Below are 24,944 nucleotides of genomic sequence, written 5' to 3'. Positions count from 1 at the left end.
AGGGAAATGCCTTTCTGCCACATTAGTCTGGTATGAAAACATGAACAAATACACTTTAACTAGCCTAAATCTGAACTGAAACTAAAGTTGTAAGCAAAACTGGCCACATGGGAGTCTCATCAAAACTTTCTTCTGAAACTACTTGCTTTTTTAACATGTTACACTGAAAGTCTCAGTAACTTACTGATGTGCAGTAATGTTTAACAGAGATATTAAATTTTAATCAGATATATGTTTCAGTCACTAGACCTCTCATTTGAATGTGTTTGTCCACTTCTAACCAACATCTTGAGTGCTTTCAACACTCTTTAGTCATATTCTTGTTTGGCAACTTTATGTAAAGTAAGACACTGAAAAGCGAGACTCTAAAGAAACAATTCCATTACAGTAGACCAAAACCAAAAATTGGTCTAGTTGTGGCCCAAACTGCTGAACTTCCTGATCGCCACAAGGGTTATTTCAAAGCTCTCTGCATGCAGTCTAGAGAACATCTGTTAGGTGTTTCCAGCTACTAATATCTTTAAAAGATGTAGGCATGGGGATGTAAAGCTAGAAGGCCCGAAATATATGTGAGGGGGTCTTGGAGGAGGAGAGGCAGCATACTGGCACCTCTGGTTTACTGTAGACCTTGAAATGTTGCATACCTAGACTGTTATCCTACACACTGTTATCTTAACCACGAAGTCTGCCAGTATGGTTACCACTGTTGGAAGGGACCATAAGGAGCTCATTTGCGTCACTGTCTTACAAGCAAATGTGTAAATAATAGGAAGGCCTCCATGTAATGCAGCTGTTGATAGCTGAGAGGCAGTGATGACTGCATGGACACTTAAAAGTGAAAAGGACAAACTAAGGTTGTCACAAAAAAAAATTGGCATGGCCTAGTCTAACTTTAGAATCCTGAAGTTCTGAACAACTGATAATCCCATTAGAGGATGCACAATGAGGTGACTTTGAATCTTTCTGCCAATAACTTGCTATCCTTGTACTTGCATAACATTCAAGGCTCAGCTGCCATTTTGCAGGCATGCAGTAAAGAGTCCTTTCCTAAGGAGCTTACAGTTGAGGCTACAGCAAACTGCAGCTGGTTCATGACACAGACTGGAGGTGGGGACAAAAATGGAAAGGAGAAGACAAGATAACAAAGTAAGCCAATATCCTACAATAAGAGGGCTCAACTTTTCACTTGAAATGAAGGTGCAGCTGGAGCTGAGATGGGGGTCAGCAATCTTTAAAGCTTTAAAAATGAGAAAATTTGGGTAGGGGTGAAAACCTGTTCTATTAAACTAAGACCTCCTTATGGTTAAAAGGCCCTTAACAATTTTCAGCATAAACAAACACCATTAACAGGGCAACTACAGGAAAATAACTGATATTCAGTTTATGCTATGAGCCCCATCTTGAACACCCATTTTTAAAGAAAGGTGTAGGGTTCTGTACTAGTGTTTGTCTTCTCTTTGGCAAACTTGCATGGGCTGCAGAGGCCTACTTGTAAGGCATACATGAGATGAAGGATAACTTGATGAACTTATGCATTGAACCACTAATCTGAGTCCTCTCAATACTCCCACCCCCACAAGTAAAATGCTTTGTGGCTGGTACTTAAAAGCATCTTTAATATACAGTTTTTGTGAGAACAGCTCTGCTTATTGTCTATATGTAGCAAGTAGAGAAACTAAGCCCAGTTACCAGGTCAGTGGAATTTATTTCACTGTAATGTACATAATTTTAACCTAGAAATCTACCAGTCAACATTCACTGCTATTTAACAAAAGCTGAAATTTCAGGGACTGTCTAATACAGCTAGACACTTCTGGGTAAACTATTCTGAATCTGAATAAATGGTGGTTATCCAAGAGCTTTGCTCTGTCTTTCCAGCTGACTGTTCTATTAGCTCCACCACTCTGCCAATGAGATCTGAACATACAAGCCTTGTGCATTGCAAACGCAGTTGGTAACTGCTTAACATAGAAAGCCTTGCCAATGACAAGGCTGTTGCCAGTGCATAGTATTCCTAAACATAAAGATAATTTGGGTTATAAACCAACTTGCCTCTCATGTGTCCTATGCTCTTAAGTGCAAGGGTTAGTCCTGGCTCTCTAAGGGTTGTGTAAGAGGAATGGACCCAGTTAAACTGGAATTGGCTTTTTAGACTCTCATAGATTTAAAAAAAAAAAAATCTAGTTCTTAGAATGCTCTTTTCATCCATGTGTCAAAGCACAAGAGATAAGAAATATGGAAGCAACAATGTAATGCTAGGTTGTTGCCCTGTTAGAGATGCTCTAGTTCAGGGCTTCTCACGACAAATTTTTTGGCCGCCTCAGAGTGCGGTTGGTGGCCGCTCTGACAATTTTAGGAAAAACAAATATGCCTATTTACATGATCAAATCATTGTAATTTTTTTTTGTACACTCAATAGTAAAAATAATGTACAGTTACATTTTGGTGCCCCTGGCCCCCACTGCCTCCCCAGGCTCCACTGCTTCCTCCCCATTGCCTTGGGCTCCCTTCCATGGCCTTGGACCCCAGGTTCACCCCACTTCTTGTCTCTGGACCACAGTGCTTGGTAAGGCTGGCCCTTCAGAAGCCCAGAGCCTGAGGGCTCGAGTTGGGGGTGGGCTGAGGCCCCGGCCCATAGGCAGAGCCCTGCTACTGCAAGGGGGCTGAAAACCAAAGCCCTGAAGTTGGGGGGAGAGGGGAGGGAAGGGATGCTGAAGACCACCTCAGGAGGCCTGCAGCTGAAGCCTGCTGCTCGAGTCCTGCGGCTGCAGCTTGGTGAGGGGGGACTATTGCCTGTCACCGGAGCCTCTGGCTGAACAGGGGGTGGGGGGGAAGCTGAAGCCTGCCCCTGAGCACTGCAGGGAGGGGCCACTGCTTTGCTCCCTCCTCCATCTCTGCACAAGAGGCTGTTGTGGCCGCAGGAAAAACCCCTGGTGGCCACATGCAGCCATAGTGGCTGCATTTGAGAAACACTGCTCTAGTTCTGCCACAAGCTACGGGCTTGGTGCAGTAATTAGTGGGTGGAAATTTTTATTTTATTTATTCTGCAGGAGGTCTGACTAGATATTCATAGTCCTTTTTGGCCTGAAATCTATAAATGGCTGCTCTCACTGTAGAGACTAACTATGCCTGTTGTTTGTGTGAGTTGGCAAGATGTTACAGTTTACACTGAACTGTTCCTACTGTCTTGTATTACAAAAGCATTTGTTTACCTGATGTTCTGTTTCATATTTTTAGGCAGAAGTAAATCTAATTTGGGTTGGACGCCTCTTCACCTTGCATGCTATTTTGGACATGGCAATGTGGTCAAGGATTTGCTGAAGGTATGCTTAATGTTGTCTATTTGTAAATTAGTGTGAAGATCCTACATAATGTTTTTCATGATACCACCTTATTTTAATACTAATTTTTTTCATGATACCACAAGTTGTTCAGGTGACCAATAGCTAGTTGTCTTTTTCTGAAACCTCAAAATAAACAGGAAAAGTGGTTTTTCTACGAAAGTGCAAACCGTTTGCTTGAAGAGAAGCAATGCAATTCTAAGTGAAGGCAATGAACTATCCTTCCCACTAGTCGTGTGCATACTTGTATTTAATTACATGCTGCACGTGTACTTATTTGCATGGGGAAATAGCAGGGTACAGATTATCTAACATTCTTGGAATGCATGTGAGACAACTCTTTTGTTACAGAGGGTACGGAAAGCAACTGGGAGAAGAGGCTATTCTGGTTTTGATACTGACAAACGGAGGAACTAGTTGAGAATCTGAAGTGGGTGAAAGTGATCATGAAATGCAATAGTTTGATTCTAATGAATGGTAGGAGGGAAAACAGCAGAATAAAGACGATGGGCTTTAAGAAGGCAGACTTTAGCAAACTCCAAGAATTGGTAGGAAAGATCTTATAGGAGGAAGCAAGTCTAAGGAGAAAAAGGTTCAGGAGAGTTGGCAGTTTTTTAAAGCAACATTATTAAAGGCACAAGAGCAAAAGATCCCAATGTGGTAGGAAAGATGGGAAGTATAAAAGACATCTTTAATGACCTGAAACTTGGTGTCCTACAAAAAAGTGAAAACTACATCAAATTACAAACACCCACAAGCATATAGGGACAAAATTAGAAAGGTGAATGCACAAAACAAGATTAAACTAACTAGGGACATAAAGGATAACAAACATTTTACAAATCCATGAGAAGCAAGGGGAAGACCAGGATCAGGTAGCACATTACTCAATGTGGAGGGAAAGACAATAACAGAAAATGCATCAATGGCTGAAATGTTAAATGGCATTTTGTTTGCTTTCACTGAAAGTTAGTTAGCTGTGATTGGATAATTAACACAGTGAACATCACTGTAAATGGGGTAGGATCTGAGGCTCAAATAGGAAAAGAACAAGTTAAGAATTACTTAAACAAGTTGTGTCTTCAAGTCTGTAGGGGTGGATGAAATACTTCCTAGCATATTTAAGGAACTAGCTGAAGAGATCTCTGATCCATTAGCAATTAAAACTACATTTTAGTCATGGGTATTTTTAGTAAAAGTCCTGGACAGGTCATGGGTCATAAACAAAAATTCATGGCTCATGACCTGTTCTTGACTTGCACTATATACCCGTAACTAAAACTTGAGCTGGGGCCCTGGGGGATACTGGGGGAGGGGACTGGCCAGGGAGGGAGGGAGTGCTGCCCCTGCCACGAGCGCCGGCTCCGCAGCTCCCATTGGCCAGGAACTGCAGCCAATGGGAGCTGCAGGGGCGGTGCCTGGAGGCAGGGGCAGCACACAAAGCGCCCCTGGCCCCTCCGCTTAGGAGCTTCAGGGACATGCCGGCTGCTTCCAGGGAGTCCCCCGAGGTAAGTGCTGCCCCAACCCCATCTCTCAGCCCTGAGCCCCCTCCCATACCCAAGCTGCTGCTGCTGGGGGGAAAGGACACAGTGGCTCAAGACTGCCCCAGCAGCAGCTGGCTCAGGAGCTATCCGAGCAGCTGCACTGGCTGCTGCAGAAGTCACGGCTGTCATGGAAAGTCACGGAATCCATGATCTCCATGACAGACATGCAGCCTTAGCAATTATCTTTGAGAACTCATGGAAGTTGGGGGAGAGGACTGAAAAAGGCAAATATACAGTAGCACCTGTTTATAAAAAGCAAATATAGACAACCCAGGGAATTATAGACTTGTCATCGTAACTTCAGTATCTGGAAAGATGATGCAAATCAATCAATTTGTCAGTACCTAGAAGAAAGTAAGGTGATAAGTAATAGTCAACATGGATTTGTCAAGAGCAAATCATGTCAAGGCAACCTAATATCCTTCTCTGGTGGAATAGGGGAGACAGAGATGATATATCTTGACTTTGGTAAGGCTTTGCTTCTGTCTCAATGACTTTCTCATAAACTAGAGAAATATAGCTTAAACAAACCTCCTGCAAGGTGGGTGCACAACTGGTTGGAAAATCATTCTAAGACTAGTTATCAAATGGTTCACAATTGAGCTGGAAGGGCATATCAAGTGGGGTCACTCAGGAGTCTGTCCTGGATCCATTTCTATTTAATACCTTCATAAATTATTTTGATAATGGCATAGAGTGCACTTATGAAGTTTGTGGATGATGCAAACCTGGAGGGGTTGCTGTTGCTTTGGAGGACAGGATTAGAATCCAAAATGATATAATCAAACGGAAGAAATGGTATGAAGTAAATAGGATGGAATTCCATAAGGACAAATGCAAAGTACTATGCTTAGGAAGGAATAATAAATTGCATAAATACAAAATGGGAAATGACTGTCTAGGAAGGAGTACTGCAAAAATGAATCTAGGGTTTATAGTGGATCACAAACTAAATAAGTCAATTACATAACACTGTTGCCAAAAAGGCACACATCATTCTGGATGTATTAGCAAGAGAGTTGTAAGCAAGACACAAAAAATAATTCTTCCACTCAACACTGATAAGGCCTCAACTGGAGTATTGTGTCCAGTTCTGGATACTACACTTTGGGAAAGATGTGGACAAATGGGAGAAAGTTCAGAGAACAAATTATTGAAGATCAAGACAACATTGTGGAAAAATTGGGTTTGTTTAGTCTGGAGAAGAGGAGACAAGTCTTCAGGTACATGAGAGGTTGATATAAAGAGGGTAATAAATTCTCCTTCTCTGCTGAAGACTGGAGAAGAAATAATGGGCTTAAATTGCAGCAAGAGAGACTTAGGTTAGACATTAGGAAGTTTTTCCTAACTGGAATAAATTGCCTAGGGAGGTTGTAGAATCTCCATCATTTGGAGGTTTTTCAGAACAGGTTAGACCAAAATCGATCAGGGATGATCTAGATCAGGGAGTCCCAAACTTCACTGCACCGGAACCCACTTCTGACAACAAAAATTACTTCATGACCCCAGGAGCGGGGACCGAAGCCTGAGCCCACCCAAGCCCCACTGCCCTGGATGGCAGGACCAAAGCCCAAGCCCCAAAAGCCCAGGCAGTGGGGCCAAAGCTGAAGCTCAAGGTCTCCAGCCTCAGGCAGGGGGCCTGCCGCCCAGGGCTGAAGCCCTTGGGCTTTGGCTGTGGCCCTGGGTAGTGGGGCTTGGGCTCCAGCAAGTCTAAGCCAGCGCTGGTGACCCCATTCAAAGGGGGTTGCAACCTACTTTGGGGTCCCGACCCACAGTTTGAGAACCGCTGGTCTAGATCAGCAGTTCTCAAACTGGGGCAGGCCTCCCAAGGGAGGCGCTGGAATGTGTCTGGAGGTGAGAGATGTGCGCTCTTATTTTTAAGAGCTCTGGCTCTCAGCTCCAGGTACAGCCTGGGCTTGGGTCTCCATCCCCACTCCCTGGGAGGTGGCTCAGACTCTCCTTGCCACCCCTCCTTCAATCCCTCACTGGGAAGTGCAGCATGGGTTCAGGCTCTCCTTCCCCCCAATCTCTCACTTTTCACAGCAGACTTAGCTCCCCTTGCAACCCTTACTTCTGCGCTGCTACTGCCACCCTGAGGCTGACAGCCTGAGCCCTGCCACCTTCAGGTGAGAGATGGGAGTGGGAAGGATAGCCTGAACCCATGCTGCACTCTAGCCCCCTTGCAACCTTTACTTCTGCTATTCATCAGTATCACTTTTCACATTGCCTCCCTTGCTTCTGCACTGCTGCTGGTGCAGCGCTGCCTTCAGAGCTGGGTTCCCGGCCAGCAGCTACTGCTCTCCACTCTGCCTTCAGAGCCGGGTGGCAGTATGTATGTGGAGTGAGGGGGCCATAAACTACTGCAGACACAAAGAAGGGGTACCTGGTCAAATAAGTTTGAGAACCATTGGTCTAGATAATACTTAGCCTTGCCTTAGTGCAGGGGATTGGACTAGATACCTGTCAAGGTCCATTCCAGTCCAACTCTTCTATGATTCTATGTGCTTATGTACTATTGCACTTGAAGGCAACTAACTACATACTTCTGAATGTGTGGCTTGTTCATGCACACCAAATGTTTGCACACACCTACTCTTGAAAATTTGGCACAAGAAATCTAAAGTCTAGTTTAGACAAAACCTTGAAGTAGTTGAAGGATGGTATTGGCAGGTGTGTGACATTCTGAAGCCTAATGTAAACAAGCTGGTTCAGCTAAAGCCTAGGATAATGTATTTGTTTACACTAAACCACTTTTAAAATGTTGGCTAACAGACTAATGTAACTTTAAATTCAAGCATTAGGAAACAAAATATGCCTTTAGGTAGACCACATAAAACAATGATGCTCTGATCAAGTATAGTAACTGGAGTTTTATATTCACCAGCTTGTTGAGTTCAGTTACATCAGCATGAAACTCAGGTAATACAGTAAGTTAGGCCTTGAGTCCTTTTAAGAAACTTAATACCTGCAGTATTTGTCACAGTATTTCAGACATATGGGATGCAAAAGTCTGAGCTACCTTAACACTTAATTTTAAATTCCAAATAGTCAAGACTGGCATGTGTGCCATTAATAAAATAAAAAAATAGTCAATGATACTACTATGTCAGCAGAGGATGCACATAAGCATGTGTATAAATTTTCAAAGAAGGATCAGTGTATGTTTGTTACTTCAGGCACAAGTAATAAGGCTTAAACGAGTCTTTGCTCAAACTTCTTAGAAACATCAGGTTATGGCGGAGACCCTCCTTTTTTCTTTAATCTATTAATGCCAACATCAAATAAAGCTTTGTCTATGCTGGCAAGTGAACAACAAAACTTTTGTTGCTCAGAAGGGTTAAAAGAAGAAGAGAAACCCGCGCTGAAAGACACAAATTTTGTCAAGGAAAAGCGCAGGTGTGAACAGTGCTTTGCTGGCAGGAGCGCTCTCCTGCTGAGAAAGCTACCACTGCTTGTTGTGAGTGGAAGTTTTTTTTGTCGGCGGGAGAGCTCTCAGCGGCACAGTCATGTCACTAAAAGCTGCATGGTGTGGATAAAGCCTAAAGCTAACTTGGCTGCTTCGGGCATAACTAAGGTTATGTTTTAGTCATGGAACTTTTAGTAAAAGTCATGGACAGGTCATGGGCCCATGAATTTGTTTACAGCCCATGACCTGTCCATGACTTTCACTAAAAATACCCAGCCTGACTAAAACTTGGTTGGGGGGCTGTGATGGGCTGGAGGTCCAGGGGGGCTGTGGGTGCTGGGGGGGAAGGGACCCCCAGTACTGCAGGAGGGGGAGGGCCAGGCTATGGTGCGTGGCCTGGGATCCCTGCTGATACTGGGGATGGGGGTGGGGTTGGGGTTGGCAGGGCTGGCAGGGGCTTCCTACCCGGCTCTGTCCCAGCAGCTCGTAGGCGTCAGAGGCAGGGGCTGGGGTGGGGGCTCCATTGCCCCAGCCACAAGCGCTGGCTGCTGCAACTCCCATTGGCCAGGAACCGCAGTCAATGGCAGTTGCGGGGGCGGGGCTTGTGGGGGCAGGCAGCAGGCTGTGCGGAGACCCCCACCTAGGAGCTTCGGGGGGGGGGGGGGCATGCCAGTGGGATCCTGAGGTCAGAGTCCCCTCCCATACACCCAAACTGCTGCTGCTGGCCCTTTGACCTCCGTGACAGACTCGCAGCCTTAGGCATAACCAATGTTGGCAATTGAGCTCTGTAAAAGCTAACCAACTATTTGCAAAGTACAGCTAATTGCAGCATTCAGATACACTCACTAAAAACAAATGTGGCCTTTTTTGCTTTTTCCTGAAAGCCACAGTGAATGGGAGGGGTGACTTCTTTTAAACTGATTGGAAATAAAAAGAATAAATCCAGGTAAACTTGGACCTGGTTCAACATGGAAAAACTAACTAATTATCAGGAGATTCTGGTCTGGAAAACAGACTGAGATTTTTCTGCAAGGATTCTATCAAAGAAAGCTAGTATCAACAAATGATACGGTCCCTGACCCAAAGACTTTGCTTACAACATAGCGTAAACAAATGGCAAGCCTTCAGGGTGGGAAGGGGGGAGATAGCAAAAGTATGTTTATATTGTCAAATGCTCTTCATCCATAAATTAGTGTTTTACAAAAGTGGGTGAATGCTAGTGCCCTTCTTACAGGTGGAGTGATGAATGGAGGTTAAATAGATTGTGACTTGTCCTAGGGCAGTGGTTCTCAATCAGGGGTCCTGCAGGGGGCCCATGAGCAAGATCCAAGGGGGACTGCCAAGCAGGATCAGTGTTAAACTCACTGGGGCCCAGGGGAGAAAGCTGAAGCCCCGCCACCTGAGGCTAAAGCCAAACTTAGCTTTGTGGGGGTCCCTGTGGCATGGGGCCCCAGGCAATTGCCCTGCTTGCTGCCCCCTAATGCTGGCTCTGGCTTTTATATGCAGAAAACAAGTTGTTGTGGCACAGGTGGGATGTGGAGTTTTTTTATAGCCTGTTGGAGGGGCCTCAGAAAGAAAAGGTTGAGATCCCCTGTCCTAGGGTACTCTGTGGCAGTCAGGAATAGACCTAATCCCCTGACTCTAGTCCTCATGAGCTCAATCACTAGATCAGTTTCCCAGCTATAGTAAAACCATAGTCCCATTAATCCTGTTGCATATGCAGCTTGTCCTGATCTTTCTGACCACTTTAACAGTAGGGTTCAGCAGGAGCAGTGTTTGAAGTGGGATTTGAAAGAAGAGTGAGAGCAAGGATCTCAGGTGCAGGAAAGGAATGGGGGAAAATGGAGCTGAGATTCAGACAGGAATACAGTGGTACATCCCTTTATGGTGTACGGAGGAGTTTCCATTTGATGTGGAAAGGGGCAGGGAGCTAGTGAAGAGATCACGAAACCTGCTAGTCATGGCCCGTTTAATCTCTTGAAGAGGAGACTGCACTACAGTGTATACATAGTACTACTGTGTGATGTCTTTCAACTAGAGTGAAATTACAGCTTTAATGGCTGCTGTATGCAATTTGTGTGTAGAGATGCATGACAGCAAAACAAAGGCCATGCCTCGACCTAAAAAGTTAGGTCGACCCAGCTACGTCACTCAGGAGTGTGAAAAATTCCCTGAGCAAAGTGGTTAAGCCAATCTAACTGTTGGTATGGACAGCTCTAGGGCTGTGTCTACACTACCACTTATATCATATGACTTGTATTGCTCGGGGGTGAATAAACTCCCCCATCCCCAGTGACATAAGTTACACCGACATAAGCACCAGTGTGGACAGCGCTATGTCGGCGGGAGAGCTGCTCCTGCTAACATGGCTACTGCTACTTGTTGGCAGTGGTTTAATTATGTCGATGGGAGAGCTCTCTCCCATAGAGCGACTACACTAGAGGTCTTATAGCAGTGCAGCTGCATTGATACAGCGGTGTCACTGTAAACTCTCTAGTGTAGACATAGCCTAGGTTGACTGAAAAAGTCTTCTGTTGACCTAGCTACTCCCTCTCAGGGAAGTAGCAGTGTCTATGCTGAAGCGGTAAAACAGCACTGCTGTAGCTGTTTAAGTGTAGACATAGCTCCAATTTGAATTTGCTCCCTTTCACACGGGCTCCTTGTTGTAGATTTCCTCCCCTCTAAATCTTCACACGTTATCACTGATTAGGCTTTACAACTATACTGGAACACACAGAGCCTCCTAATTCATGTAATTCATTCTTGACAAATAGATTATAAACAAAAAGGTGTCAGTAACACTGAGTTCTTTCTGGAAGGAATATTTTTTTTAGAGGTAAGCTATTGACCTGCCTGTGTTTCCAGCATTATTTAACTGTCCTGTCTTGGCAGGCTGGTGCAGAAGTGAACGTGTTAAATGATATGGGGGACACTCCACTGCATCGTGCAGCCTTCACTGGACGCAAGGTAAAAATATACTATTTTCTAACTACTTGTATTCCACCCTGTGTGGTTCACAGGATGCATAAGGCAACCCCAGCATAAGATTGTCCCCTAAAGGGTGCTATAAGGTGTCAATGGCGTCTAAAAATGTTAAGTGGTTTTAAAATAGTAACACATTGAAGCCAAAGCACTTGAGGTAGGAAAAATCCTTGTAGCAGTGCATTTCAGAAAGCTACCAAAGAGCAAATTTTAATGTGCCTAAAATCTAGACTGTCTAATCCTCAGATTTGGTTTCTGCTTTTTTTGGCAGAGAAAACAGCTTTTTTCCACCTGGGAGGGTAGGGGAAATATCAGTCTTCCTTCTCCATAGCTGCTCTTTCCTTTTTTGTTCTCCAGGATGTGGCTGGCAGCTGGAAAGGGGGAACATAGGGTATGTCTATACTTACCTCCGGGTTTGGCGGTAAGCAATCGATCTTCTGGGATTGATTTATCGCGTCTTGTCTAGACGCGATAAATCGATCTCGGAAGTGCTCGCCGTCGACACCGGTACTCCTGCTCCGCGAGAGGAGTACGCGGAGTCAACGGGGGAGCCTGCCTGCCGCGTGTGGACCCGCGGTAAGTACCTTGTAGTTCGAACTAAGATACTTCGACTTCAGCTACGTTATTCACGTAGCTGAAGTTGCGTATCTTAATTCGAACTGGGGGGTTAGTGTGGACCAGCCCATAGTCATTTTCCTCTGTTGAAGCACTTTACCTCCACGCCTGTCTGTGCAATCACTTCCTACGTCACTCTTGCGATGTGCCTGGGGTAAAGCTCTTTAGTGCGGGAGCATAGCACTAATCAGCCTCTCAGCTGTAAATGCTGGTTGTCAGATGGAAGCCAGTTTGGAGGGATGGGAAAAGTGTTTCTGCATACAACTTGACAGACCACTTATTAATCCCTCACAAACCATAGCAGAAAGCAGTGATGCTCAGACCTCAGTGGTTCAGAAGCCAAATTAGTGATCAGCGTTACCCAAATGAGCCACAGTATTGTGAATTCATTGTTTCTCTTACTATAGTACTATATATTCATATTTAGACAGTATGATGGAAAATATTTAGTTTACTTGTATATATTTACCTATCTCATAGAGCTGGAAGGGACCTTGAAAGGTCATTGAGTCTAGTCAGGGCCGGCTTTAGGAAGTGCGGGGCCCGATTCGAATAGTTTCGACGGGGCTCTGGCAGGGATGACTCACCTGGCGGCACTCCGGGTCTTTGCTCCGGGTCTTCCGTGGCACTGAAGGACCTGCCGCCGAAAACCCGGAGCGAGTGAAGGACCTGCCGCCGTAAATCCAGAGCTGAGTGAAGACCCGCCGCCGGGTGAGTAAAAATTAAAAAGACGCCTAAGTTAGGCGCTCCTCTTTAGGGCGTGGGGTCCGATTCCGGGGAATCGGCCTAAAGCTGGCCCTGAGTCCAGTCCCCTGCCTTCACAGCAGAACCAAGTACTGCCCCTGACAGATTTTTGCTCCAGATTCCTAAATGGCCCCTCAAGGATTGAGCTCACAATCCTGGGTTTAGCAGGCCAATGCTCAAACCACTGAGCTATCCCTCTCCCCTCCCTCCCCATACTTCCCCATCATACTGTTTAAATAGACTATAATATAGATATATTCTCACAGCAAAATGACTAAGTATTTTATCAACTACAACTGGTTAATAACCTAGTAAAAGCATCCTGAATGGTTTAATCATTAAATGAGTATTTTAATATCATGTGCTGCAAAGAGCCTCTGGAGAAGCATTTGAAGAGCCCCTAGCAGCTCGAGACCCTCGGTCTGAGTATCACTGGCATAAAGAATAATTAGACTTCAGATAAGAACGGCCATACTGAGTCAAACCACTTGTCCATCTAACCCAGTATCCTGTCTCCAACAGTGGCCAGTTCAGATGCTTCAGAGGGAATGAACAGATCAGGTCAATTATAGAGTGATCTCTCTCCTGTCATCTAGTCCAGCATCTGGCAGTCAGAGGTTTAAGGACACCCAGAGTATGGGATTGCATCCTGACCATCTTGGCTAATAGCCACCAATGGACCTGTCCTCCAGGAACATATCTAGTTCTCTTTTTGAACCCAGTTATACTTTCAACCTTCACAACATCCCCAGGCAACAAGTTCCACAGGTTGCCTGTGCACTGCATGAAGAAGTACTTCCTTTCTGAGGGGAGGGTGCAGGGTGGTGGTATTTGTTTTAAACCTGCCGCCTTCTGACTTCATTGGGTTCTTGTGTTTTATGTGAATAATGAATATTTCCCCCTTCACTTTCTCCACACCATTCATAATATTACAAGCCTCTATCATATCCCCCCCTAGTAGTCTCTTTTCTAAACTGAACAGTCCTAGTCTTTTTAATCTCTCCTTGTATAAAAGTTGTTCCATACCCTTAATGACTTTCATTGCCTTTCTCTGTACCTTTTCCCATTCTAATGTATCTTCTTTGAGATGGCATGACCAGAACTGCATGCAGTATTCAAGATGTGGGTGTACTATACATTTATGTAGTGGCATTATATTTTCTGTCTTATCTATCCTTTTCTAATGGTTCCTAACATTGTAGTTGCAGTCAAAAAAAGCTAACACATTGAGCAGATGTTTTTAGAGGATTATTTATGACTTCAAGATCTTTCTAGAGTGATAACAGCTAATTTAGACCCCATTTTGTATGTATAGTCAGGATTATTTTTTCTAATGTGTATTACTTTGCACATATCAAACTTGAAATTAATCTGCTGTTTTGTTGCCCAGTCACCCAGTTCTGTGAGGTTCCTTTATAACTCTTCACAACCGGTTTTGGACTTGCCTGTCTTGAGTAACTTTGTATCATCTGCAGATTTTGCCACCTTACTGTTTACCCCTTTTTCCAGATCATTGATGAATATGTTGAACAGCCCTGGTCCCAGTACAGATCCCTGGGGGACCCTGCTATTTACCTCTTTGTTGTGAAAATTGACCATTTATTCCTACCCTTTTTCCTATCTTTTTAACCAGTTACTGATCCATGAGAGTACCTTCTCTAATCCTATGATTGCTACTTGACTTAAGAGCCTAGTCAAAGACTTTCTAAAAGTCCCAGTACACTGTCAACTGGATCACCCTTGTCCACATGTATGTTGACGCCCTCAAAGAATTCTAATAAATTGAGGCATGATTTCCCTTTACAAAAGCTGTGACTCTTCCCCAACATTGTGTTAATCCATGTGTCTGATAATTGAGTTCACAGTTGGTAGTTCTGTAACTTCATATCTGAGTTCCTTCTGATCTCTTGGGTGAATACCATCTGTTCTTAGTGACGTGTTACTAGGGCCCTACCAAATTCATGGTCCATTTCATGGTCATAGGAATTTTAAAATCCCAGATTTCATGATTTCAGCTATTTAAATCTGAAATTTTATGGTGTTGTAATTTGTAGGGGTCCTGACCCAAAAAGAAGTTGGGATGTGTGTCACAAAGTTATTGTAGGGGATGTTTTGGTACTGCTACCCTTACTTTTGCAACACTGCCTTTAGAGCTGGGCAGCTGGAGAGCAGCAGCTGCTGGCCGGGAGCCAAGCTCTGAAGGCAAAGTGGCTGGCAGCAGCAGTGCAGAGGTAAGGATGGCATGGTATGGTATTGCCACCCTTACTTCTGCACTGCTGCCTGCAGGGCTGGGCCCTCAGTAAGCAGCCACCTCTGGCGGCCCAGCTCTGAAGGCAGCGCAGACGTAAGGGTGTCAATACTGTGACCCCCTCTAAAATAACCTTGTGACCCTGCTGCAACTTCCTTTTGAGTCAGGAACCCCAATTTGAGAAATTCTGGTCCTCTCCCTCTCCCCCCATGAAATCTATACAGTATAGGGGGAAAAGCACACACAATACCAGATTTCATGGGGGGAGATCAGATTTCATGCTCCATGACACATTTTTTCATGGCTGTGCATTTGTTAGGTCACTACCTATTACTGTTTTAACTTGTCAGTTTGTTCCAAATTTCCTCTATTGAGGCCTCAATCTGGGATAATTCCTCAGAAAAGTCACTTTTAAAAAGAGGCTCAGGTGTGGGAATCTCCCTGCAACGTCCTCTACAATGAAGACAGATGCAAAGAATTCATGGGTGGCGGGTATAATAGCCCAGGGAAGGCTTGGCCGTGTCTCGTGCTGCCGCTGACCCACCGCTAGACATCTAGGCTGCGGTGGCCCTGCCCCTTCCCTGAGGTCCCCACCGCCTGTTGCTGCAGCCGCCATGTCTCCTCGGGGGAGGGGGGAGGACAAGGGAGTGAGGAGTGACGCAGAACCAGCAGTGGGTGGGAGAGTGAGGAGGCTCCAGCTAGGGTGACCAGATGACAGGAAAAAAAATATCGGGACACAAGGGGGGAGGTCACCGGCGGAGCAAAAAAAACCAAAAACCAAGTGCTGCTGGTGTAATGACACAAACAGCTCCCTCTCCCAATTCCCTTCTGTGGCCAGTTGCTGCTGGCAGTCGGGGTGGGGGGAAGCCAAGAACAGCCGAGTGCTGCGGGCAGTCAGAGGAGATTATGCACCCTCCCTTAGCTATGCATACCTCCAGCGTCTAGGTATTTACACCATGCTCATCATCATAATGACTGAGCAGGGAAGTAACAACCGCTGTAACTTTTCCTTTCACTCTGCATTCTGACATGCAAGTCTATCTGGGTACAGACTGGTAGCAATGTGTGGATCAGTTTACAGTGGGGGAGCCTCTGGTTTTCAGGAGGCGGGGGGAACCAACCAAGAACAGCTGAGTGCTGCTGGCCGTCAGAGGAGAGGGAGGGGGAAAGCCGAGAACAGCAGAGTGCTGCCGGCGGAGAAAAAAAAAAAAGGGAGTGCAGCGTCCCAACCGAAGATCGATCGGGACGCAGGACAAACACCTAAATATCGGGACATCTGGTCACCCTAGCTCCAGCTGGCAGGTCAGCCCAGCACTTGGGGGGGTGGGGGGGTCGGAAAGGCATGGCTTGGCCCAGTGCGGGGGGTGTGAGGGTGTGTGTAGGCTGGGGCTCCTCTGGTCGGGGGGGCTTCTCAGGACTTCTGTTATGGGGAGGGAGGGCTGGGGCAGAAGGGGCAGGGCTGGTGGGCTAGTCTCCGCAAAGCAGGGTTTCACCTGGTGCCCATGAAAGAATTCATTTAGCTTTTCTGCAATGGTCTTGTTTTCCTTGAGTGCTGCTTTAGTACCTTGATCATCCAGTGGCTCCACTGATTGTTTAGCAGGCTTCCTACTTCTGATGTACTTAAGACACAAACAGGAAAAAAAATGTTTAATTGTTTTTTTGGCTTGCCTAATTATAGACTTTAAGGCTGACTTGTCTGGATTAGTTGGACACTAATGCATAGCTAAAGGGGATTGAAATCACTTGTTAAGTGCTCATTCATACGAAGCTCTACATCCAATAAGCATAGGCCTTGGCTACACTGGCGCTGTACAGCGCTGCAACTTGCTGCACTCAAGGATGTGAAAATGCCGCCCCCCCCCCCCCCCCCGGCGCGCAGCGAGTGCAGCGCTCTAAAGCGCCAGTGTAATCAGCGTTGCACGCTCGTTCGCAGCGCTGCAAGCTATTCCCCGCGGAGGGGTGGAGCTCTCGCAGCGCGGAGAGGTGGAGCTCTCAAGTGTAGCCAAGGCCATAGAAACAGTATTGTAAATACTGGTCTCCTATCCACTTGCTACATAGAATATTAGAATTAAGATGAGTTGATTCGGTAGCTAATTAACGTGAACAACTTGTTCTTTCAAACAGATGCCATTTGCCTCTTAACACTGTGTAGGCATAAGCATATAAAATGTAGAACTGATTCTATATGACCATATGGTTACACTGCAGAATGTTGTCTCTGCTCAGATTTAAGTGATACTTAAAGTTCTCCAGTACAAGATTCCTTACTACAAGTGTTCATTGTCCCACTCTTCAGTAAGATGTCTTTATGCCTGACTTTACTGCTGTGTATCTTCCAGTCCCGTATCTGTAGGCCCCTTAAAGTCCTGTTGTATTATTCGGACAATCTCTTCCCTTGCCATGTTTTAAGAATTCATTGTGGCAGTGAACCATTACACGCTGCTAGGTTCAAAAGGGAGGGTTGCAGAACAGTGGACCAACCCAATTCTAGGAAAGTGCCATTGTGATAAAACATCATAACTTTTAACTTGTCTTCCAGGAGGTGGTGATGCTGCTCTTACAGTATGATGCTGATACTTCTATTGTTAATGGGGGTGGACAGACTGCAAGAGACGTTACACAAGATAAAGAGATCAAAAATATGTTGGAAGGTAACTTCCTGTGTCTTCACTGCCTTTCATAAGCATTTGTAGCTCTGAAGAGAGCTGCTTTACCTACAAGTTCACTTGATTTCAAAATAGCTTCAGGTTAAAAACTAATGTTCAGTCACTTCTAGTGTAAAAGAATACTGACCAATCAGTACAACAGGGCTGTTTGTTAGTGCCTTTGAAAGAAGCCTTAACCTGTTCGTAAATGCTGTTTCTGATCGAAGTTAGGGCCTTAAAGGCAACACAGGTTTTTTCTCTGAGCCCTTTAATGATGTGGACTTTATACAGCAAGCTAGGGCTTTGAGTGCTACACAGGGGAAGTAATCCAAGCACATGCTGATAACAAAAGCTGCTTTGTGTGTAACAAGCTGGGATATAAACCACTTCACTTGGATGCAAACTGTAATTTCTAGCATTTTGCAAAGATGGTGGGCAAACTTGCTCAGACATCAGTGACTGTACTAGGTGTCACAGGAATTGGAAACTGAGCTGAGGATCTTTCCTGCAACTCCCCTTCTCTAACCACTAGATAATGCTTAGAGGAGAATAAAAATCTCTCCACTCTCAAATTCTAACATACAAAGAGGCCAAGTAGGTTGTAGGGGCATCTTTGCAGGAGAATAGAAAAGGGAAATCTGCCCAATTTAACTTTGAGTACAAAATGGTCAATGGGAGAAGACTTACTGAATCATTCACAAACTTACCAGGTCTTGCTCCAGACTGTTTCAGCTCTGAAAATGGAGACCCTGTCCAAGTGATTTTGGGTCTCCAGCCAGAGATGAAGCAAAGATGTAACTTCCAGAGAATAGGTGCTTCCAATTTTTTGAAAGTCTGACCTTCTTAAAGGTGTCCAAAGCTGAATACTCAAAATTGATTTACTTTTTAGAGTCTTGACCAATACTACTTTCAAAAAGCAAGTATGTTTTATGTATTGATTCACTACTTATGCTATCTGCAAACAAAGGGTAAAAAAGTAACTATCACTTAGCCCCAGTATTGCCACCAGGAATACTTTTTTAGATGGGGGTTCTTGACAACATAACCCTGAATAGACTTTATGAATAATCAATCTTAATTCAAATGTAATTCTTTAGTCTGAACAGATTAGTACATGTGGCTCTTACATTCAGAAGTAAGGACTGGAAAACTAAAAATTTCCAAATGAAGTCATTCCAAGCAGTACTTTTCCAGAAAACGTGCTATTCCTTAATCATACACAAGATTAGTGCATCTGTTTGATAATTGCCTGTAAAGATAAATTCTTAAAATGGGTGCACTTGTTAATTCTCATCAGGGTGAAGCATTTATTAAAGCCCTTATTAATCTGGCTAACAATGTCAGTTTCACAGTTGTTGCTATGGTTGCAATCTGACTGCACGTGTGTGAAAATCAAGACTTCCTAAAAGTCTGGTTAACCTGCAGGGGGGATTTACTTTTTCCCTTAAATCCAGTTAAACTTCTTAAAACACTTGTTCCAATTTTGCTCTCCTCAGTAAATGAAAACAAATTTACTAGTGGAATTTACCATGACACATTTATTAGGGCAACAAGATGCATCTATGTGATGGCAAAAACTTCCGTTGTATACAGAGATAGTGTAGAAACACTTACATATGTTTCAGAGTAGCAGCCGTGTTAGTCTGTATCCGCAAAAAGAACAGGAGTACTTGTGGCCCTTAGAGACTAATAAATATGCTCTAATAAATTTGTTAGTCTCTAAGGTGCCACAAGTACTCCTGTTCTTTTTACTTACATATGTATGCACCAAGGGCCTGGCGTTTTTTTTTGAGAGGATCAAAGCACCCCATCTCCAACTGAAGTCAGTGAGTTGCTCAGCATTTCTGGAAAAAAGGTCCAAATCATACAAATGTACCTAAACCGCTGGCTCCATAACTTGGAATCCCTGGAGTACATATCAATATGTAAATTGAGGAATCCCTGAGCTTTGTCCTCTACAGCACGGACAAGCTTGTCTACCTCCTTCTGTTATACAGATAAATCAGTTTTGGTTTCTATGAATAACAGGAAGTTGAAACAATAGCATCATCTTAATTTGTCAAATGATTATGCCAGTCACATATCTTTTGACTTCATATGCATGTAAATAAATCACCTTAATAGTAATACATAGTGCTCTTTTCACTGCTCCTTATAAGCAAACCATTCTTCTCAGAGCGTGCCTTAAAAATAAATCTGAGTGCAAAGCTTGAATATTTCAGTCCAGAGGAGAACTCTGTGTAGCCTGGATTGTGTTTAAAGCAAGACTTTTTTGCATAAGCTCTTATTGGACACTAACCCAGGGGTTGGCAACGTTTGGCACGCGGCTTGCCAGGGTAAGCACCCTGGTGGGCCAGGCCAGTTTATTTACCTGCTGATGCGGCAGGTTCAGCCGATCGCAGCTCCCACTGGTCGCGGTTCGCCGTCCTGGGCCAATGGGGGCGACGGGAAGCTGCAGCCAGCCCATCCCTGGCTCGGGACAGCGAACTGCAGCCAGTGGGGGCTGCGATCGGCCAAACCTGCAGCATCAGCAGGTAAATAAACTGGCCCGGCCCGCCAGGGTGCTTACCCTGGCGAGCCACGTGACAAACGTTGCCAACCCCAGCACTAACCCATCAGGGCTTGAAAAATCCTAGCCCTCGTGGTTGGGAAGAGAACTTGCCAAATGTAACTAGTATAAACCAATGCTGTGCCATCATTTCAAGTCCGCAGTCAGCTCCAGTGCTGGTGCTCATAGCATTGACCAGCACCAGCAGAAGGAAAACAAGCCAGTATTAGTTTTCTCTATTACTGTTCAGAACACTGGGTAGCTGTGAAAATGATAAGGTTGCAACAACACTGCATACAAGAGTCATGCAACAACAGATCACAGTTGATACTGCTTGATGTGGGAGAAGCTCTTTTTGTCAAAGGTGATGTAGCAGGATGTGAAATGCAGTCGAGAGGAGTAAACTAGCAAAGACTTCCCCACCTCACCACTACCACCAGGAAGAAAGGAGGGGGAAATGGCAGAATCCCCCATGCAGCCACAGAACTTTATGATGGCATAGTAGAAAATGTGCACTTTTTTTAGAAGCCCTTTGATGGTAGGGGTCAGAGGGAGTAAGTTGTGTCGTGGGAAGCTTCAAATAGCTTATTTTTCATATCCGACTCTAGCTAATGGATGAAGCCCTCAAGCAGAGTTAAGGGTCAGCACCTTAGTAGTCATCCCAATAAGTGCCATGGCGGAGTTTTGGCTTCTTAAGTAGGCTGTTTTAATAGAGTAGGCTGCCGGTTTTATGCTGTACCTAGTAAGTTTGTTGCTAGTTATTGGGTGTCTGACTAAAATCTTTTAGTGCTGTATGTGGGTGTAGTTTGTTGTAGAAGGCTGCGAGAGATTGACCGGTTAAACTGGAGAAGGAAGAGATTTTTGTGGGGCAGAAGTTAGTGGTAAGATAGAGAAGGGTAATAGTGGGGAGAGAAGATCTTTTATAGGAAGGGAAAGAAAGTATAATATCAAAGATGCAAGTAGGGCTGGTTAAATAGTGTTGGTCAAATATTACCATTGAACTTCCCTGGTATTCATTGGGGAAAAAAAACGTGGGACAAATACTTCTTGCACTATTGAACCTCTACTACTTGGTAAATGTTTGAATACTTGCCATGTACATTGGTCAAACTGGATAGTCTCTACACAAAAGAATAAATGGACACAAATCAGACAACATGAATTATAACATTCAAAAACCAGTAGAACACTTCAGTCTCCCTGGACACTCAATAACGGACTTAAAAGTGGCCGTTCTTCAACAAAACTTCAAAAACAGACTCCAATGAGAAATTGCAGAACTGGAATTAGTTTGCAAACTGGACACCATCCAATTAGGCCTGAATAAAGACTGGGAGTGGATGGGTCACTACAAAAACTAATTTCCCCCTGCTGGAAATTACCTGCTGGTACTCACACCTTCTTGTCAATGGTTTGAAATGGGCCACCTTGATTACATTGGCCTCATTAGCACTACAAAAGTGATTTTTTTTTTCCCTCCCTTCTCAATTGTTGAGAATAGCCCCCTTCCACCTTAATTGAATTGGCTTGTTAGCACTTGGTAAGGCAACTCCCATCTTTTCATGTGCTGTGTATTTATACCTGCCTCTGTTTTCCACTCCATGCATCTGATGAAGTGGGTTTTAGCCCATGAAAGCTTATGCCCAAATAAATTTGTTAGTCTCTAAGGTGCCCCAAGGACTCCTCGTTTGTTTTGCTGATGCAGACTAACACAGCTACCACCCTGAAACCTGTGAAACTTGAGTAACTTCAGAATTTTTCTGCAGTGATTTGTCACCTTTTAAACTTGTGCACTGTATTTAATTGACTCTGAAGAACATGGCTCTAAGTATATTTCACCCTGTCTGGTAGGCTAGCCCTCAAGTTAACAAGTATTGGGGAAACTGTAGGCCCTGTATACAGTGCTTGAACATTCTTCATTAGACAAATATCACTTTGCTGATGTTACATGTGTTCCTCTGAGAATACTACTGTGGTTGCTAAAGCTATTTTCACTTTGAAAACAGCAGTGGAAAGGACACAAGAAAGGAAACTGGAAGAACTGCTTTTAAGAGCAGCAAGAGAAGGGGAGACTGCAAAACTCTCCACACTGGTAAGAATTTGAAATGTTTGCTACATATGCTACCTTCACACCCAGTACCCCTATTGCAGGCAACAGTTCAAACTACAGTGCTTCCTTACCGTCAGAACTCTGCTTTTATTACAGCAGATTAGGATGCAAAATTTTCCAGTGTTTTCTAATAACTTCCTGAGTTAGCTAAAGGATACTGTGAAGTGATGCTTGTTAAACTTCTATGGTACCTCAGTCATAGGGCTTACCATGAGAAATATTATCCGCTGCAGCTTAAATTAGTATAGTACATGACAAAGATTGGTGAGTAAAAAATGCATTAATGCAACACTAAGTCTGAGACTTCAAAAAACCTCAGATTCATTGTGTAGGTCTTCAACCACAAAACAAATTCAGCCCCTTGTGTATATTGCAATACACCGGACCCATGCTAGAACGCGGGGTTTTGGATCCATGCGCAGTCCTGCGTTAACGCAGGGACCGCATTACCATGGATTCCAATTAAGGTAATTAAATTTGGTATCCATGCACGGTCCCGCGTTATAACTGAATTTGCGCTATAAAGATGCACATTCTAGCGAGGGTCTGCTGTACTTGCAGCCAACAACAGATACTGATTCTGTCTCCAAGAGAAACTGGTCTGGCCATGCTCCTCCTCTGTGACCTCCAAGGAACACTTTGGTGCTAGTGGATATAACATCTATACTGAACCAATGCCCCTAAGGTTAACAGCCACTTTACTGCTGGAGGTGCTTGCCCTTGGATGAGATAGCAAACTAAAATTGATTATAAAACAAAAACTTTAATCACTACATATAATGTGAAACTTGTATTACTTGTAGTACTCATTCACTACATATAGAAAGTTTGCCGATTTGAGTAAATCGAAATGTCTTAAATATGTGGCTAGGAAATAAGAATTTTTCATCGGTTTTTCTGAAATGGTTGGGAGAATGAGTTTCTGAAACAACTCTCCCGAAGTAATATCAAACATGAAACTTAGTTCAAATGGTATCTTTCTGGGAAAATTGTAAGTCCATCTTGTTTTAAAGCTTTGAACTAGTCACATTTCATGACATCTGAAATCCAGAAACCCCATCAAATATGTTGCAATAAATTGACAATCTATGGAGGTGTGACCTCCACCAATAAGGTTACCAACAGAATTGTATTAAAGATAAATTGACTGCATACTTTGAAGCTTCTCAAGGAGCTTTCCAACCACTACCTGAATGAGGAAATGGTTCTACCACTTGTATTTTTCTTGACCATGTACCCTTCCCAGTCCAGTTTTAAATCAGTTCCCTTCAAGCTCTACCTGGGGCTGCTAATTACTTAGAATATTCTTGCCCTTAGTTTTGATGGACTTCTATAGCCTGTGTATATATAGGATGTCTGAGCTGATCAGTGTTCCCCTCTGGCCTTATAATCTAACATAGTGGTTCTCAGACTATGTGGTGGACTCCCAAAGGAGGCACAGGAATGTGTCAAGGGTGGTGTGAGCTGTGTACTTTGTTTTGGAAGAGCTCTGGCTGTCCGCCTTTGGGTGGCTGGGGTTTGTGCAGAAGGATTGTGCACACCCAGAAGGTGGAGATAAAAGGGGACAGCCAGAGCCCTGCCACCTGGACTCGGGCTCTCCTCCCCCAACCAATCCCTCACAAGGAGAGGCATCTTGGACTCTCCTCCTCCCCCCTCTTCCCCATTCCTCACTGGGAGGCGGCAGGGCTCCAGCTGTCAGCCCTGGGGTGGCAGTAGCAGCGCAGAAGTAAGGGTTGCAATGGGGTACTAAGTCTGCTGCAAAAAGTGATATTGATGAATATCGCTTCTGTGCTGCTGCTGGTGGGGAGCTGCCTTCAGAGCTGGGTGCCCAGCCAGCAGCTGTTGCTCTCCACTCTGCCTTCAGAGCTGGCTGGCAATATATGTATGGGGGCTAGGAGAGAAGCATAAATAACTACAGACACAAAGCAGGGGGGCCTGATCAAATACATTTTTGAGAGCCACTGTATTACCACAAATAGCTTCAAAAGAGTAGGGAACTTTCATGGCAGCAGTTTCTCTACTAGCCATGTGCCATGTTACAGAAGATATATCCGTTTTCTCTTGAATCTGCTAAAATCGTTTTTGATATTTGTTACTCTGCTGCCCAAGGGACAGAATAATCCCTTCCCTCATGAGTAAGGGTTTTCCTGTAAATCTTGTCTTTTATGCACTGGGTTTTTATTAGCAACTGCTTCAGAGTTTTCCCATTGAGTTTTTTATATTCCTTCCAGACATGCTTCTGAACAAAATGAGGATATCTTGGACATAAGTGATGGGTACACACCTATATTGGAATTAGATACAGTGAACTGAACACTGAATATTTTTGTTAGTACTATCCTTATTAACTTCAGAAGCCTCGTTGGTAAAAGGTTCTCTATTTTAGAATTCTCTAAACTCAATTTCTGTTGTCTTCCTGTTCTCAATGGAACCCAAAATATTTAAACTATTAAGAGTACCATAGGAATGCAACCAGTTCTGTACTACATTGCACATGGGAGATGGGATGGGGACACTTAAGCCAAGAACACAGGGAAGTAGTTACTTTTAACTGAACCTCTCACTTTGCTGCTTTAGCCCTCGCGCTTCCCAGAGCATGACCCCCTTTCGTCACCCTACTTTTCAGTGTCTAGTCTATATTTCAAGACTTCGGGGCAGGGAGCAGATACTTGACCCTAAATCGCTCAGGCTATATGTAGTGCAATAGGAAAACTAAATTAACCTGTAAATATAACACTCTGGTTTTTTTGTTTTGGATTTT

General features: G+C 44.3%; 1 protein-coding gene across 1 annotated transcript in view; it reads left to right on the top strand.

The window, feature by feature from the left end:
- The window catches only part of OSBPL1A (oxysterol binding protein like 1A), a 154,619-nt gene that overhangs the window by 23,028 nt on the left and 106,647 nt on the right, over positions 1 to 24,944 (top strand). The window contains exons 3-6 of the mRNA XM_034762783.1: positions 3,238 to 3,323; positions 11,184 to 11,258; positions 17,420 to 17,531; positions 22,080 to 22,165. Of these exons, the coding sequence (XP_034618674.1) occupies positions 3,238 to 3,323; positions 11,184 to 11,258; positions 17,420 to 17,531; positions 22,080 to 22,165 (359 nt within the window). The remainder of the gene's footprint in view (positions 1 to 3,237; positions 3,324 to 11,183; positions 11,259 to 17,419; positions 17,532 to 22,079; positions 22,166 to 24,944) is intronic.

The sequence above is a fragment of the Trachemys scripta genome, chromosome 2 (genome assembly GCF_013100865.1).
Source record: "Trachemys scripta elegans isolate TJP31775 chromosome 2, CAS_Tse_1.0, whole genome shotgun sequence".
In the NCBI taxonomy this organism is placed as follows: Eukaryota; Metazoa; Chordata; order Testudines; family Emydidae; genus Trachemys; species Trachemys scripta.
Note: the sequence above shows the minus strand (reverse complement) of the source record. Positions and strands in the feature narration are given on the sequence as shown.